Source organism: Ranitomeya imitator, chromosome 9 (genome assembly GCF_032444005.1).
Source record: "Ranitomeya imitator isolate aRanImi1 chromosome 9, aRanImi1.pri, whole genome shotgun sequence".
Taxonomy (NCBI): Eukaryota; Metazoa; Chordata; class Amphibia; order Anura; family Dendrobatidae; genus Ranitomeya; species Ranitomeya imitator.
The window spans coordinates 31,058,975-31,077,908 of record NC_091290.1 but is presented as its reverse complement, the minus strand read 5'-3'; the positions used below and the strand labels follow the sequence as shown (position 1 = coordinate 31,077,908).

The window sequence follows — 18,934 nt, the reverse complement described above, 5'->3', positions numbered from 1 at the left end:
GCAGGAGAAACCGGAAGTTGTTCGTCAGGGAGCGCACACGTGACGGCAGCATGGCTCCGGGAGGAAAGATCAACCGGCCGAAAACGGTATGAACCTCTCGGTATTTGGCAACTACACATTGCTAGCAAGGAAAGAGGGAGAGTTTTCCAAACAAGATGAGAAGGAAGTGGAGGCATTACTCTTATAGCAACCAATCAGAATCTAGGTGACATTTTGCTGTGGCCTTTGGCTAAATAAAAGCCACGATCTGATTGGTTGCCTTTACTTTAATGCATTGTTTCTTTCCTAGATCTATTCACCCCACACTTTTTCTTTAATCTCACATTAAGTGTTTTATTCTGTAAATATATATAATCCCATCATTAGAATTCTCTAATGATGACACGATGTCATCTGCTCAGTAGGTTTAGGAAGTCTGCACCCAATAACAAAAAAAAAAAACAATAGCAGAATTCTGTTTATTGTTCCTTCCACTTCCCAAAAACTGGAATGAGAAAGAGAAAATTGCTTGTGTGTCCCTCCCTAGACTCACACTCCTCCATCAAGAAAAGTGTAGGATTACTGACAATATCCCAAAGAAAATCCTTTTTCATAAACTATTAAGGCTGCATTCCCACTATGAGCTTTTGGAGAGTTTTTGATGTGGATTTTCTGCATCTATTAAGTAAATTACCGTATATACTGAGTATAAGCCGACCCGAGTATAAGCCGACCCCCCTAATTTTGCCGCAAAAAACTGGGAAAACTTAATGACTGGAGTATAAGCCTAGGGTGGAAAATGCAGCAGCTACCGGTAAATGTCAAAAGTAAAAATAGATACCAATAAAAGTAAAATTAATTGAGACATCAGTAGGTTAAGTGTTTTTGAATATCCATATTGAGTCAGGAGCCCCATATAATGCTCCATAAAGTTCATGATGGCCCCATAAGATGCTCCAAACAAAATACACCCCATATAATGCTGCATAAAGGTTAATAATGGCCCCGTAAGATGCTCCATAAAGATATTTGCCCCTCACAGTGCTGCACAAACCTTGATTATGGCCCTATAAGATGCTCCATTCAGACACTTGCCCCATATAATGCCGCACAAACATTAATTATGGCCCCATAAGATGCTCCATAAAGATATTTGCGCCATATAGTGCTGCACAAATGTTATGGCCCCATAAGATGCTCCATGCAGACACTTGCCCCATTTGCTGTTGTGCCCCCCGCACTTTCAATATTCACCTGACTTCGTTCTGGCGCCGCTCCATCTTCAGCATCTTCTGCACTGACGTTCAGGCAGAGGGCGCGCACTAATCACGTCACCTATGACCTGAGCATCACTGCAGAAGACGCTGAAGAAGGAGCGGCGCCGGAACAAGGAGCAGGTGAATATCGCGCAGTGCTCCCCATTATACTCACCTGCTCCTGGCGCGGTGCAGTCCCTTCTGTAGTGAGCGGTCACCGTTACTGCTCATTACAGTAATGAATATGCGGCTCCACCCCTATGGGAGGTGGAGCCACATATTCATTACTGTAATGAGTGGTACCATGTGACCGCTCAGTACAGGAAGAAGCTGCGGTGCTGGGGAAGCCAGGGACTGTGCCAGGAGCTGGTGAGTATAATTAGACAGTCCCCCCTCCCCTGCCGACCCCTGGGTATGACTCGAGTATAAGCCGAGAGGGAGACTTTCAGCCCCAAAAAATGGGCTGAAAATCTCGGCTTATACTCAAGTATATACGGTAGATAACGTGCGGTTTTATCAAATTTTGACGCTGCGGCTTTTGTCTCTTTTTGATATGTTATGGCTTAAATAAAGCTGCTTTGTTTTTGATTCTTTCTGGTATTTGACATTGAACTTATTGACACAGATATAGGGATTGAAAACAGAATAAAACAAAGTATATACAATATATTATTTATATATATATATATATACATACGGTATATATATATATACACACAGTACAGACCAAAAGTTTGGACACACCTCATTTAAAGATTTTTCTGAATTTTCATGTCTATGAAAATTGTACATTCACACTGAAGGCATCAAAACTTTGAATTAACACATGTGGAATTATATACTTAACAAAAAAGTGTGAAACAACTGAAAATATGTCTTATATTCTAGGCTCTTCAAAGTAGCCACCTTTTGCTTTGATGACTGCTTTGTACACTCTTGGCATTCTCCGCACAAAGTATTGACATGCTGTGGAATAAACTACGTTTCTGCGCGTTTTTTTTCCGCAGCATGTGCACTGCGGATTTTGTTTTCCATAGGTTTACGTGGTACTGTAAACTCATGGAAAACTGCTGCAAATCCGCAGCGGCCAATCCGCTGTGGATCTGCAGCAAAATCCGCAACGTGTGCACATAGCCTTACTGTCCTGGAGGACGCCATTGCACGCATTGCATGTCCCTGGACAATGGCTTCGGTTCCTAGCATGAGAAGAAACTCCTGATTCACAGAAGTAATAAGGACCATGATTTTTGTAGCCACTACCTATAAATTGCCATATATACACAGGATTTTCTACTAAAATCTCAAGACACTTGTCAGAAAATGGCATCCATTGACTTCCCCTGAGCTCTTACATGCAACCGATGAGGGTCTCATCAATTAGGTGAATACTGATCTCTAGAATGAAGGGACTAGATTGAAAGCTCAGTCGGAGTCCATAAAGAGCCAAACGACATGTATAAGGAAACCTTAGAGGTACAGGGGCACATCGAGTAGAGGAACGGGAGGCCGCTTCATTTTTTTTTTTTGCCATACTATATAAGGGGGTGGTCTACTACTGAAAAACCCCAAATAATGGACCCATGATAGTAAAAAAAAATGCCAGCAGATTGGTAGGGGGATGCAGTGATTATTACAGAAGAGCTTTCCTACTCCAGGAAATGATTTTATATACTGTATAAGTGTATATATATAATTTTATTTTTTATGCTTTGCTTACATAGCACCATCATATTCCGTAGCGCTTTACAGACATTATCATCACTGTCCCCATTGGGGCTCACAATCTACATTCCCTATCAGTATATCTTTGGGAGTGTGGGACGAAACCGGAGAACCCGGAGGAAACCCACGCAGACACGGGGAGAGCATACAAACTCCTTGCAGGTGTTGTCCTTGGTGGGATTTGAACCCAGGACCCCAGCGCTGCAGAGCAACAGTGCTAACCACTGAGCATATATAGATATATTAGTGGACAATCCCTTTAAAATTGGTACCAGGCGTAATATTCACTATGCTTTTCTACAACAGGACTTGCAAAAAAGTATCTTGAAACGTCGTCGTTTAATTACCCGGGAGAAACGGAAGAAGCATAAAATAGTTGGAGCTGTGGTAGACAAAGAGTTGATAACCGTTCATCACTTAAGGAAGAGAAGGTGAGTTGCCAAAAAGTTGGATTTATATGGGTTGTCCCATTTAAACAAAATGTAAGGTAATTGCTGTATAAATGAGCAGTTCAGAAACTTTCCTGTGAAGTTGGTTTTACAATTCTATTCAGTTGTCCAAATACTGATTTGTGGTCATTGAATAAAAACCCTTTTTGCTTAAAGCACCATTCCAGCGTGTTTTTTTTTTTTTATTGCATCGCTGGAATAGTGCTTTAAATGCACTTCCCCTACCCCCTGTCTCATACTCACCTTGTCACTGCCTTTATCGTTTTCTAGCTTCACTCTCATCTGACTCTGGCGAAAAATTGACCTGCCGGCTGCTCCAGTGTTTCATGGAGGTCACTTTTCAATATAAGTCCATGAGAGCTTCTTTCTGGCCTCGTTCTGGCTCTCCTAGACTTGTATTAAGAGCTTGTGACTAGAGATGCGCGGACACCTGGATGTTCGGGTTCGGTTGAACAGTTACAAAAAGTTCAGGTTCGGATGCCAGAACAGTACCCAGGCCCCATTCATTTGAATGGGGGCACGAACATCCAGTTTCTGCCACTCTGTCATTGCAAGACAGCGCGGCAAACATTGCTTCTGATCGGTGGTAAAATCATCAGCACTGGTCAGAGATCCGTGGTTCCCACGCCGTCAAAAGAGAGCGTGAGCCCGCAGCTGTGATCGGAGGTATAGAGCTTACCTCCAGTCACTAGTGTCAGCTGATGGGACTACTCCTGCCAATTAATAACAGTGAGAGCAGGAGCGGCTGATGGGAGTCTTCAACAGCCATCGCCTGCACTGTAAATAAATTTAAAAAAAACCTGGCGTTTTTGTTCCCATGTAGTTTTGATAACTAGCCAGGCATCTATCAGCAGAGCCCAGGCTGCAACCTACCACAGCATTTAGTCTGTGAATGGATCATCAGGCTACAGACTGACGCTGAATTGTTCCCCCGTCTATTATTCGAAAGGTTTACATTCCCTATTTACACAAAGTTACGTTATTTCATCCATACATTTCCTAAGTGAAATTCTATCCTGGCTCCTGATTATGGCGGCATGGATCTGGATTGTACGGTCATTTGTCCTCTACGACTAATAATAGTCTGATATCTGTTACATGTAAATTCTCTTTTTGTCTTTCTAGTTCTAGCGCTAGAGCAAACATCACACTTTCTGGGAAGAAGAAAAGAAAATTGATCAAGCAGATACGACATCTAGAGAAGGGAAAAGAGGTCATGGATGGTACTGTTTGTAAAAATACGAATTACACTTCATATTTGTGGCTATCAATAATCCAGGTTGTCTGATAAATCTGTCTGTCCTCTAACTTTTCTCAAAATGCTTGTTAGACTCTGTTCACATTAGGGATAAGGCTTCTACTTTTAAAAGGTTTTGCAGTCACATGGATTATTATAGGGGTTGTCCAGGCTTGGAATAAAAAGTCTGCAGTCACATTGTCGTTTTCCCGAAAATTGCTGTCCCGTGCTGACTAAATATGCTCAGCTTATGACTCATTTTTCCCCTACATTACAATGTTCCTGTGTAGGGACCAATGTCCGCACATGTAACATTACTGATGGCAGGAGGGTGTCAGGATATCACATACTCAGGGAATTGGGACAAATGTTAGGAAGGAGAAACTGTGTGCAGTGATTTATCCATCCTGAGACTATAGGAGTCTCATGATGGTGCTTTGTAGGTGGAGTGTGTGAGGGAGGGTGGGATAGATTCAGCTTTGCCTTTTGGGAAAAGTTTAGAGACACAGAGGGAGATCTGTTAGGAAATTCGGCAATGTAAGGAATAACAACTAATCACAAGGATAGCTGCAGGGGGCCTAAAAAAATTTAAAATAAAGGTAAGGGGGCTTGTGACTTACTTTTTGGACAGACCTATATTACTTTTTTTTGCCTGGAAAAGCTTTTTAATAGATTGAAAAAGAAACATGACAGATCCTGAAAAAAGGCATATGTTCGCTTTTATTTTGTAACTAGTTACATTATTTCAGCCATTAAAATTATTGTAAGAACAGTGCAGTGGATGGGCATACTGACCTACCAAAATTCAAACTGGACACCTTTTTGCTCCCATAATACAATCCCTTCTTCTACATACTTTTTTCTCTTGTGAAGATCTAAAGGCAAAAGAGAGATCAGTCTATTTAACCTCCAGTTCTACTACAAGACACCCCTACTGACTTCAAGTCATTGACTCATGTCCTAGTAAGGAGTTGGACATACTGCCCACGTTCCCACTTAAAGACACGCATAGTGTTATGATGTGTATTGTGACGTGTTATTAGTGACAGCGCTGTAGTTTGACCGACAGTAGTGAGAGTCAGGGTTAATGTTTGGCACTGGCCCAGAGTGGCGGTGGGGGGGGGGCTAAAAGTGCAGGGATTTCATCGATTGAAATCCTTGCCTTGCACCCCTCTTTTTCGTTGTCAGAATCAGATTCTGGTTTGGTTTTTATCCTAAGTCATGTGACAAGGCTCGTTAAAGGGTCGACATTGACTTTTAGGATTGCTACTTCCAATACGTGGCACTAGAGTTCTAGTCCTCTTCCTCTCTGAAGAGACAATTTGCATGTTGTCTCTTCTTCATGTTGATACAGTTTAGTTGCTCAAAAAAAAAGCCTGATTTATCGTCCTAAGGTTTTTGCACCTGTGTTTATTGCTACGTTTTTACATTTACCCATTTTTACTTATGGGTGAAAAAACACTGCAAATATGCAGAAAAAAAAACGCTGAAAGAAGTGACGTGATGCAGTTTACAAAAACGTAGCAGTTTTCCAAATCGGTCTGGTCTTATTTTCCTAGTGTGTGCATGAGATTGCTGAAATCTCATACCTTTTGCTGGTACTGTAAAACGCAGCTTAACATTTGCATTTAAAAAAAGGCAGCAAAAATACACTGCAAAAACTCAACGTGTGAACATTGGCTTTAGTCTAAGTAATTGGTTGCTAAAAATATTCATTTATTTTTATTTCCTAGTGGGAACTATTTCAAAGACTCAAAATCCTGTCCGTACCATGGAAGTTGAAATTGGCCCAACAAAAAGAAAATCCAAGAAGCCTCAGCCGGATGTGGAAATGGAGGAGGTTGCTCCAGAAACCAGTAACGAGGGCAAATAGGCTTTCATCAACCTTTAAGGGAACCTGTCACCCCCAAAATCGATGGTGAGGTAAGCTCACAGTCATCAGGGGCTTATCTACAGTATTCTGTAACGCATTCTGTAATGCTGTAGATAAGCCCCCGATGTAACCTGAAAGAGGAGAAAAAGAGGTTATATTATACTCACCCAGGGGCGGCCCTGCTCCGATGGGTGTCTCAGGTCCGAAACAGCGCCTCCCATCTTTATTCCATGACGTCCTCTTCTGATCTTCACACTCCGGCGCAGGCGTACTTTGTCTGCCCTGTTGAGGGCAGAGCAAAGTACTGCAGTGCGCAGACGCCGGGCCTCTCTGACCTTTCCTGGTGCCTGCGCACTGCAGTACTTTGCTCTGCCCTCAACAGGGCAGACAAAGTACGCCTGCGCCGGAGCCGCGGCGTGAAGACCAGAAGAGGACGTCATGGAATGAAGATAGGAGGCGCCGGAGCGGACCTGAGACACCCATTTGACGGGACCGCCCCTGGGTGAGTATAATCTAACCTCTTTTTTTCCTCTTTCAGGTTACATCAGGGGCTTATCTACAGCATTACAGAATGCTGTAGATAAGCCCCTGATGACGGTGAACTTACCTCACCATCGATTTTGGGGGTGACAGGTTCCCTTTAAGGTGACTTTCCTCCCCCATATTAAAAGTGACTATATATTTCTAATGTATAGGGACTATATGAACGCAACATTATCGTCATTAGCGCTGCTCTAACCCATAGTAATAAATCGCCAGGGGAGCCGTGGTTCAGACTTTTCACTTTTTTCCCCATCAGTTGCTATCTTAGACATGAGGAAACAGAGCACCAGTGTTCATGGCTGGAGACCATTCCAAAGTCCTATTTATTGTGGGGAGGGGTTGAGCGAGCCTTTTATTCTGGACATATGCCTCTTTAGGGACACGTTGTGGTGAGCCAGAAGGAAACAATGGATCACTAGTATGAATGCACAAGTCACTCATCTCCAGAAGTGGATGGATTTTTTTTTCCAATGAGCAGCAGCTATTTCCACATTTGACTTTGCTACTTGCCCAAGTCCAATACTTCAAGAGCTGGAAGCCATGTCATCATGCTATTCTTGTGCTGTCCGTTGGATACGCAGAAGTGTGAATTCAGCCATATACTTTTTTTTTATTAAATATTCTCCTTTTTAGGAGTGTATTCGTGTGTCTTGTGTAAAGGTTTTCTGATCCCAGGTATCCAAGACAGTAACTCCTACATGCCTGGTATACATGGGTTATTATATTAAACAATATTGCGCACATCATTCATTTTTTTTTAACTCATAAATTTGCTTTCCTTTTGTAGTTTGGACTCAATACGATTTGTGATTACAAGTGATCCTTAAAAGTCCCCAAAATGACAGTATATTGTTTAAGGCACACTTTTTAGCAAGTATGAATCTTGCTAAAAAGTCTGTGCGTTTTGTAGTTGAGGAAGCTTCCTGTGATCAAGGCGAATGCTAGCACAACATCTTTCCCGATCACTGATAGAACTTCTTTCCTCAAGCCAGATGCTGATCTATCTGATTGATGCAGGGCAGGAGTAGAATCCACCATTGTTCATGAATGGATTCTGCACATACTGAGTAGTTGAAGAACTTTTCTGGTCGTGATCAGTCACATGCCTAGAAGTTACTTCAAAATACTGTAATGTATATAGTGTGTTTGTGTTGTATCTGAGCAGAGGGTGTGTATTGATGCGGCTGAGTTGAATATGTATGTAGCAGGGCTGTGTTTGTCTATACAGCTGAGCTTAGTGTACGAGTATTGTGCATGCAGCCATCTTTTGTGTATATGTGCGCTGCAGAATGTACATATTGTGTGTGCTGTAGAGCATATATGTATAATACACTCTGCAGAGAAACACTAATAATATATGTTTTACTGTTTTACTTTGCTATTATACGCTATTTCATTAAAATAGTGACATTTACCTGTCCATGTCTTTACACCACCACCACCACCAAAGTTTTAATTTCATGGAAATAGATTTTTTGCTATTTTCTGCTGTATAAACTTGGGACTGTGAGATAGATATATATATATATACGGTATGTGTATTTTTTGTTGTTTTTTTATGGGGCTCTGAATTAATTAAGCATTGGTTGTGCCATAGTGGACAACCCCTTTGATGCAGTGCTTCACACCAGAATGCTTACTGATTTTTTTATTCAGAAAATTCCTTATACACAGACATCTGAAAAAGTGATGGAAGACTCCTGATCATTCATACGTACAGAGCGATATATGAATGTTTTTATAGCAGTGAGGATCCACTCCCTCAGAGCTGGTGGTCGGTTGGCCATCTTCTACCTCACTCCACAAGTAAAGGCTATGAAGAGCACTTTAATGCCAGCAAAGAGAACCAACATTCAGCACTACACATAACATGTACGAGTGGTATTCTCGAGTCTGAAAGCTGTTCTCTGTATAAAAAATAGGGACTAACTTTCCAATCACTGTGGCCCTAATCTATACCGGGAACCCCCACCTGTAGGAAGCGGAGGTCGATCATAAGCACTGCTGCTGCATTCATTCTAATTGGGGGTTGCCTATAATTAGCCAAATGCAGCGATTGCTTGTCTCTGGTGTTCCCACTAAGATTGAATGGAATGGTAGTGCCCATGATGCACAACCGCTCCATTCACACGGATCTTTAAAGCCCCGATGCTTGGGATCTCTGAAGGGATAGCGGTCGGACGCCCAGTGATCAAAAATTCAGCCACTATTCCTTGGATAAGGAGATAACTTGCAAACTGACAGCCACAGCTCTCACTTATACTTGATTACCAATACATTGGAAGGCGGGGACAGCAACGCCAGCGGTGATTGGGTGCCAGGCTCATGTGTCACGTGAACCACGGGAAAGCGAGTGCCGACACCACTGTAATGGTGCCGGCACAGGAGTTGAGTATAAGCTTTTTTTATTTTAACTGGGACAAACGTGGGAAATAAGAAGTGGTTGTCCAAGTAGTGGACTTCTCCTTTAATCTTAAAAAAAATCGCCAATCCAGAGCACTGGCTTCTCCCTTTGCTGTTCTAATAAAAGAAATGCTGGAAGATGAGGTGGGTGTAAAGCCGCGCTGCCAGAGATGCGATACATTATAGGAAACCAAATGGAGTGTAGATGCGGTTTTATTTGTCAACTCGTGTCGAGGTAATCTAAGCACAATTGTGGTTTGTCCTGATGAAGAGGTTGGATTGCCTTGAAACGAATTGTCGAATAAAACCGCATCTACACTCCATTTGGCTTCCTATTGTGTATCATATGTCTGGCAGCGCGGCTTTACACCCACCTCATCTTCCAGCATTTTATGATATCCATGTGGTGATGCAGCAGCCTTTTACAAGCCTTAAAAAGGGGTTGTGATTGTCACTACCCTTCCAGGTGAGCATACTCTGATTTTATCTATTCTCTTTACTGAGTAAGACCCTATTGTGCTTTTTTTTTGTCTTTTTAGTCTTGTATTTATTAATTCTCCTAATAACAGCTCTCCGCCCCATTTTGAGCTTTGTTCCCATGCCCTGTTTTCTTTGTGTTTGCTATGTAGAAGAGCCCAGCAATGTACCGGATATGTCCAGAAACGCATCACAATGTAGTCAAGCCCAGCGATGTAGCAGAGCTGGGTGTGTCTGGAGGCACACAGTGGCAATATAACCGAGTTGGGTATGTCAGGGAGCACAGCAGTAGCAGAATGGAACGATGATGGTCCTCATATCCGTATCCCTTCCAATTGATTAAAGGGGTTGTCCACTCCTAATCAACATCTGCTTAATGAATTCAAGACCCCATAGAAAATTAAAAAAAATAATATATACTCTCTCCTGCAGCATTCTGATGTCGGCGCTGCTGTTTCCGGCAGGTGATGTGACCTAGGTGCATAAAATGATTGTTGCAGCTAATAAACATCCACTGATTGGCTACAGTTTTGTCAAAATTTTTACATCTAACAAGCATCGTGCCTGGATTTGAGTAACGTCTGTGGCATAGCGAACGCCTCCGCCCATCGTAAATTTGACGAGGGGCGCTCACAACGCCCTTGACCCACCCCAGCTCTGCCCACGTTGTTGGAGCTCGGCAAGAAGTGGCAGGAGAACGCCAAAAGTCGCAACGTTTTAGCGCAGCTTTGAGTTGAGCCAACATTTTGATGAATTGGGCCCAGAGAATAAAAAAATATAACAAAAATGTAAATTGCCCTCCTTTTCCTTCATTAAAAAATAAATATATTTGGTATTGCTGCATCCGTAAAAGCCTGGTCTTATTAAAATATAAAATTAGAAACCGCTGTAATGATAATTGGAAAAAAAATTTCCCAAAGTGGTATCAATAAAACCGCCAGCTCGCTCTGCAAAAAAGAATAAGCCCTAACACAGCTCAAATGACAGAAGAAAAATAATAATTTTTATTTCTATAGCTTAAACATATTCCGCAGCACTTCACAGTTTAGAGGTAACTTATACAGATAATAATGACATTATAGAGTAAACACATAACTCAGATACCAAGAGGACTGAGGGCCTTGCTGCTCACACGCTTACAATCTATGAGGAAATAGGGGAGACCGGAAAGGTGAATGGTAAGAAATGCTTGTATTGTATGGTCCGACCATCAATATAAATACGGGGATTCAAATAACACTCCATGAATCGGTCACCAGCCAGAATCAGTACAGGAGTCAGTACAGGCACAGGGCTATTAAGTGAATGTAGGCAATGTGAACAGATGCTACGAGGGTCCTAGTTTTGAAGAAAGTTTTATATGGGCAAAACAGGGATAGTTAGATAAGTGTGGTGAGACGATAGGCCACTCTAAAGAAACGCGTTTTAGGCCACGCTTAAAACTGTGGATATTGGGAATTGAATTGTCTTCAACCTATCACTAACAACTGGTGTTTTCCCCTCAAGCTTTAAACATGCCTCAATCACACCTATCCTCAAAAAGCCCTCTCTTGACCCATCCTCTGTATCTAGCTATCGTCCTATATCACTTCTCCCCTATGCCTCCAAACTACTGGAACAACACGTTTACCTTGAACTGTCCTCCCATCTCTCTTCTTGCTCCCTCTTTGACTGCCTACAATCTGGCTTCCGGTCACACCATTCCACCGAAACTGCCCTAACTAAAGTCACCAATGACCTCTTAACCGCCAAGAGCAAGCAACACTACTCTGTCCTCCTCCTCCTCGACCTGTCGGCTGCCTTTGACACAGTGGACCATTCCCTATTATTACAAACCCTCTCATCCCTTGACATCACAGACTTGGCCCTATCCTGGATCTCATCATACCTAACAGACCGGACATTCAGCGTCTCCCACTCACACACCACCTCCTCACCTCGCCCCCTATCTGTCAGAGTCCCACAAGGTTCAGTCCTTGCTCTTCTCCATTTACACCTTTGGCCTGGGACAGCTCATAGAATCTCACGGCTTTCAGTATCATCTCTATGCTGATGACACACAGATCTACATCTCTGGACCAGATATCACTAAAACTTAACATGGATAAAGCAGAATTTATCATCTTTCCCCCTTCTCACGTGACCCCCTCCAACGAACCTATCCATTACAGTAAACGGATGCCCACTCTCCCCAGTCCCACAAGCTCGCTGCCTCGGGGTAATCCTTGACACTAATCTCTCCTTCAAACCACATATCCAAGCTCTTTCCACTTCCTGCTGACTTCAACTCAAAAATATTTCACGGATTTGTACATTCCTCAACCAGGAATCTGCAAAAACCCTAGTCCATGTCCTCATCATCTCTCGCCTTGACTACTGCAACCTCCTGCTCTGTGGCCTCCCCTCGAACCCTCTCGCAACCCTCCAATCTATTCTAAACTCTGCTGCCTGACTAATCCACCTGTCACCCCGCTATTCCCCGGCCTCTCCCCTCTGTCAATCCCTTCACTGGCTGCCCATTGCACAGAGACTCCAGTACAAAACCTTATCCATGACATACAAAGCCATCCACAACCTGTGTCCTCCATACATCTGTGACCTCGTCTCCCGGTACTTACCTGCACTCAACCTCCGATCCTCACAAGATCTCCTTCTCTACTCCCCTTTTATCTCCTCTTCCCACAATCGTATACAAGATTTCTATCGCACATCACCTCTACTCTGGAACCCTCTACCACAACATATTATACTCTCGCCTACCATCGAAACCTTCAAAAAGAACCTAAAGACCTACCTCTTCCGACAAGCCTACAACCTGCAGTAACCACCGATCGACCCATCCACTGCACGACCAGCTCTACCCTCACCTACTGTATTCTCACCCATCCCTTGTAGATTGTGAGCCCTCGCGGGGAGGGTCCTCTCTCCACCTGTACCAGTTGTGACTTGTATTGTTTCAGATTATTGTACTTGTTTTTATTATGTATACCCCTCCTCACATGTAAAGCGCCATGGAATAAGTGGCGCTATAATAATAAATAATAATAATAACAGTGCATTCCAAAGAATTGGTGCAGCATGTGGGAAGACTAGGACATGGGAGTGGGAGGTTCGGATTATTGAGGATGTTAGTCTTAGGTGAGAACGGAGGGCACAGGTAGAGGTAGTAGACTGAGACGAGGGAGGAGAAGTAGGGTGGTGCTGAACCGTGATGCGCTTTGTGTGTGAGAGTGAGAACTTTATATTGGACTAGTGAATGGGCAACCAGTGCAACGACTGGAACAGGGTAGAGGCATCAGTGTAACGGTTGAAAAGGAATATGATCCTGGCTGCTGCATTCAGGGCGGATTGGAGAGGGAAAAATTAGGTAAGAGGAAGACCGATCAGTAGAGAGTTGCAATAGTCCAGACGAAAATGAATAAGAGCGACAGTAAGGCTGGGGTCACACTTGTGTGTGCAATGTGAGAAACTCGCACAAGTCTCTTGCATCAATACCCGACACAGCCGCTGGCACTCAGGATCGGAGCATGCAGCCACACGCTCCGATTGCTAAACGGTGTAACGAGAAAAAAATTAAAAACGCCAGAATTACTCTTTTGGGTCGCAGCTACGTTGCAAAAAAATTCAATAAAAGATAATCAAAAGATCGTATCTACACCAAAGTGGTATCAATAAAAATGTCAGCTCGGCATGCAAAAAAAAAGCCCTCACTGATTCCCAGATCACAAAAAAAAAATGGAGACGCTACAGGTGTAGGAAAATGTCACCATTTTATTTTTACATTTTGGATTATTTTTTCACCACTTAAATAAAAAATACATGTTTGGTGTTTGTGAACTCGTAATGACCTGGAGAATCATAAGAGCAGGTTAGTTTTCAAGTTTTCACATTTATTGAACATGGTAAAAAAAAACAACAACTTCGGAATTGCACTTTTTTGCAATTTCACCGCACTTGGAAATTTTTTCCCATTTTCCAGTACACGATATGTGAAAACAAAAGTACAACTTGTCCCACAAAAAACAAGCCCTCACATGGCCAAACTGACAAAAAAAATAGAAAAGTTATGCCTCTGGGAAGAAGGGGAGCAAAAAATGCAAATGCAAAAACTGAAATACCCCTGGCTTAACATGAGCTTTTACAGAGCTATCAGAATAGCCTTTGCTGGTTATTAATTATAGGGGGACCCTACGTCATCTTTTGGGGGGGATCCTCCATTTTAATAACCATTAAATGCTAAGTATACAGCTATGAGCTGATATTAACAGCCTGGGAAGATCCATGGGTATTACCCGCTTCCCAGGCTATACACATCTGCCTCCCACTGTCCCACTGCTGGTTTATAAAATGCTAGGGGATTCTACACCATTTTTTAAAGATATTTATTAAATACATGTACAGTAAGCTGCACATCCACTGTACTCAGTCATTATATGTCACTGACATCTTTATATCTATCTATTCTATGTGTATATATAAATTTTATTCTGTCGGGTCATGCTGTGATTTTACTGTATGTGGCTGCAGAAATGTCTTCTTTTCATGGGTGTGTAAAAATCTCATGGTCCGAGTGCTGTGCGATTTTTTTTCTCCCACCCATTGACTTGCATTAGTGAGTCTTGTCCGATATATACGAGGACAATCTCAGCATGCTGCCATTTTTTTTCTCAGTCCGATTTCAGCTGAGATAAAAATTGCAGGTGAGCAAGGACTCGTAGATTAAGATTGGTCAGAGTGCAATCCGATTTTTTATCAGATTGCACTCATCCGTTTTTCTCGTAATTGAATATGAGCCCTTAGATAGAGGGAGGACACAATGCTAGAGACAGCGGAAAGACAAGTCTAAAAAAAAGGTGACACAATCCCCTTCCACCCACCCAACAAAAAAAAAATACATTTATTACTTTTTTACCACTTAAAAGCAAAAAAAAACTACCCAAGTTTGGTATCTTCATGATCTTACGACAATGAAAATCATATTTCCAGGAAACTATTTTTTTATTACCTCACCCTGAAAACTTTAAAACTATCAATGGTGAAATTGCATTTTTTTTTCCGCATCATTACATCCCATTTAGGTTGGTTTCACATTAGCGTATCTGTGGGCAGCGTATGATCCGCATACGTAATGCGTACATATCTTTAACACGGTGTACGCAGGGATATGCCTTTGCATGCGGATACATACGTCGTTTCGCGGTGTGCGGCAGTGTCCGGCGAACGCAATATGTTGCATTTTTTTGAGACGTCAAATACTGCACAATCATGCACATGCGGATGAGTGCATCAAAACAACGCATTACGATCTGTGGGAACGCATTGGTACGCAAGGACATGCGTATGCATGCGTTCGATGCGCTTGCGTACTTCGGACTGCGCAGGTCCAGGAACTGATTGAGTCACGCCAATTGAGACACGCCCTCCTAGAAATATCAAACGCATGCACATCAACAACGCAAGCGCAGGCAAAAAAACGCATGCACGCGCTGCATGTTTTTTTTCATCATGCGTAAGCTGATGCAGAGTAAGCATGCATTTAAATGCGTTTTGGCATGCTTTTTCACATGCAGATGAAACGTTGCGCACAAATACGCTGTGAACCTAGCCTTAGGCTAGGTTCACATTGCGTTAGTGCAGTCCGTTTAGCGCATACGCTAATGGACTGCGTTAACGCAATGTCTAAAAAGGTATCGCGTTTAGGGATCTCGCTAGCGCAGATGCCCGATCTGCGCTAGCGAGAACGGACCCAAAAACGCTGCAAGCAGCGTTCGAGGTCCGTCAGAGAATAAGGGAACATCGCTAACGCTTGCCAAAAATGACATGCGTTAGGGATGCGTTACATACATTGCGGACAATGGATGCGCTAACGGATCCGTTACATAGCGTTAATTGCGCCATGCAACGGATTCCGTCAGCGGACACCCACTAACGCAAGTGAACCCAGCCTTAGACTTATGTTTCACATTTTCCAGTATATTGTTTGTTAAACTGAATGGCTTCATTCGGAAAAAAAACCTCGTCTTTAAAAAAAAAAGCCAAAAACAAGCCTTCCTATGGCCATAGCGACATAAGAAAATGTTATAGCGCTTTTAAGAAAGGAAGAAGCAAAAATGGAAAAAATGCTTCAGTTGTATAAGGGCTCATCTCCACTTGTGTGAGAAAAAAACGGTCCGATCTACGGACCGAAAAAACTGATGTAACGTCTGCGAGTGCCATGCGAGTGTCATGCAATTTTTTTATCGCAACATCCGTATGACATCCATATTGCTGTCCGATTTTTACGCACGGGTCTCCTTTGAAAAGCCGGTAATTCAGCGCAGAGTACAGTAAAATCACACTGACAGGTTAGATTAGAGTAGATATATACACATAGAATAGGTATATATATATATATATATATATGTCAGGGAGACACCTATATATATATATATATTTATATTTAATGCAGCGCTAGATAGCTTTAAAGCTGGTAATTCAATTACCGGCTTTTGCTTTCTCCTTCCTAAACCCGACATGATATGAGACCTGGTTTACATACAGTAAACCATCTCATATCACCATTTTTTTTTGCATATTCCACACTACTAATGTCAGTAGTGTGTCTATGCAAAATTTGGGCGTTCTAGCTATTATATTTAAGGGTTAAATGGCGGAAAAAATTGGCGTGGGCTCCCACGCAATTTTCTCCGCCAGAGTAGTAAAGCCAGTGACTGAGGGCAGATATTAATAGCCTGGAGAGGGTCCATGGTTATTGGCCCCCCCCTGGCTAAAAACATCTGCCCTCAGCCACCTCAAAAAAGGCACATCTGGAAGATGCGCCTATACTGGCACTTGGCCACTCTCTTCCCATTCCCGTGTAGCAGTGGGATATGGGGTAATGAAGGGTTAATGCCACCTTGCTATTGTAAGGTGACATTAAGCCTAATTAATAATGGAGAGGCGTCAATTATGACACCTATCCATTATTAATCCAATTGAATGAAAGGGTTAAAAAAAACACACACACATTATTAAAAATTATTTTAATGAAATAAAAACAAAGGTTGTTGTAATATTTTATTTAACGCCCAATCCAATCACTGAAGACCCTCGTTCTGTAAAAGAAAAAACATAATAAGCCAACAATATACTTACCTTCCGCAGATCTGTAAAGTCCAACGATGTAAATCCTTCTGAAGGGGTTAAAATATTTTGCAGCCAGGAGCTTTGCTAATGCAATGCTACTCCTCGCTGCAAAACCCCGGAGATTGAAGCTAAATATAGATCAATGAGCTATATTTAGCTTCATTTGCGGTGAGGCGCCCTCTGCTGGCTGTTCATAGATCGTGGGAACTTTCCTAGAAAACCTGGGAGCTTTCAAGGAAAGTTCCCACGATCTAGGAACAGCCAGCAGAGGGCGCCTCACCGCAAATGAAGCTAAATATAGCTCATTGATCTATATTTAGCTTCATTCTCTGGGGTTTTGCAGAAATGAGCAGCCTGCATTAGCGGAGCTCGTGTCTGCAAAATATTTTAACCCCTTCAGATGGATTTACATCGTTGGACTTTACGGATCTGCGGAAGGTAAGTATATTGTTGGTTTATTATGTTTTTTCCTTTACAGAACGAGGGTCTTCAGTGATTGGATTGGGCGTTAAATAAAATATTACAACAACCTTTGTTTTTATTTCATTAAAATAATTTTTAATAATGTGGTTTTTTTAACCCTTTCATTCAATTGGATTAATAATGGATAGGTGTCATAATTGACGCCTCTCCATTATTAATTAGGCTTAATGTCACCTTACAATAGCAAGGTGGCATTAACCCTTCACTACCCCATATCCCACTGCTACACGGGAATGGGAAGAGAGTGGCCAAGTGCCAGAATAGGCGCATCTTCCAGATGTGCCTTTTCTGGGGTGGCTGGGGGCAGGTATTTTTAGCCAGGGGGGGGGCCAATAACCATGGACCCTCTCCAGGCTATTAATATTTGCCCCCAGTCACTGGCTTTACTACTCTGGCGGAGAAAATTGCGCGGGAGCCCACGCCAATTTTTTCCGAGATTTAACCCTTAAATATAATAGCTAGAACGCCCAAATTTTGCATATACACACTACTAACATTAGTAGTGTGGAATCTGCAAAAAAAATGGTGATATGAGATGGTTTACTGTATGTAAACCAGGTCTCATATCATGTCGGGTTTAGGAAGGAGAAAGCAAAAGCCGGTAATTGAATTACCAGCTTTAAAGCTGTCTCACGCTGCATTAAATATAAATATATAGGTGTCTCCCTGACATATATATATGTATATATACCTATTCTATGTGTATATATCTACTCTCATCTAACCTGTCAGTGTGATTTTACTGTACTCTGCGCTGAATTGCCGGCTTTTCTAAGGACACGGGTGCGTAAAAATCGGACAGCATTCGCATGGTGCGAGTGCTGTGCGTTTTTTTTCTCGCACCCATTGACTTGCATTGGCGAGTCTCGTCCGAGAATCTCAGCAATACGCAGCATGCTGCGATTTTTTTCTCAGCCGACACAGATTTTTCTCAGTCCGATTTCGGCTGGGAAAAAAATCGCTAATGGAATGTCACCTATTGAAAAACATTGGTCCGAGTGCAATCCGATTTTTTATCGGATTGCACTCGTCCGTTTTTCTCACAAGTGGAGATGAGCCCTAAGGCTGAGATTTTACGTTGAGACTGCATGTTACTGCTTACATGTGATAAAACAGGAATTGAAAAAAAACGTGACAGAACGGTATCTCAAAGTTACCTCAGCATAATATGGCTGCGTAGGTGAGGTAAAAAAACTTCAGTATCGCATATGCGCTAACTCTTTCTACAGTTTCTGTAATGGGCGGTTTTCCTGGCACCATTTTACACTACGCCATTTCCCAGGAAACAGAGAACGAACGTGACGTATGATGAATCACTGAACCACAAAATGGCGGCCGCGGCGCCTCAGAGATCAGGAGGCGTGCTAGGTGACGAGTAACGATCCAC

At 42.5% G+C, this 18,934-nt stretch overlaps 1 protein-coding gene across 1 annotated transcript; it reads left to right on the top strand.

Annotated features, from left to right (window-relative positions):
- The first annotated feature begins 4 nt into the window (after window positions 1-4).
- C9H11orf98 (chromosome 9 C11orf98 homolog) lies at window positions 5-6,733 on the top strand. Its single transcript, XM_069740158.1, has 4 exons — window positions 5-86; window positions 3,264-3,388; window positions 4,532-4,629; window positions 6,377-6,733. Exons 1-4 carry the CDS (start codon window positions 51-53, stop codon window positions 6,514-6,516), a joined length of 399 nt encoding a protein of 132 aa, XP_069596259.1. The 5' UTR covers window positions 5-50; the 3' UTR covers window positions 6,517-6,733.
- The last annotated feature ends 12,201 nt before the right edge of the window (window positions 6,734-18,934 follow it).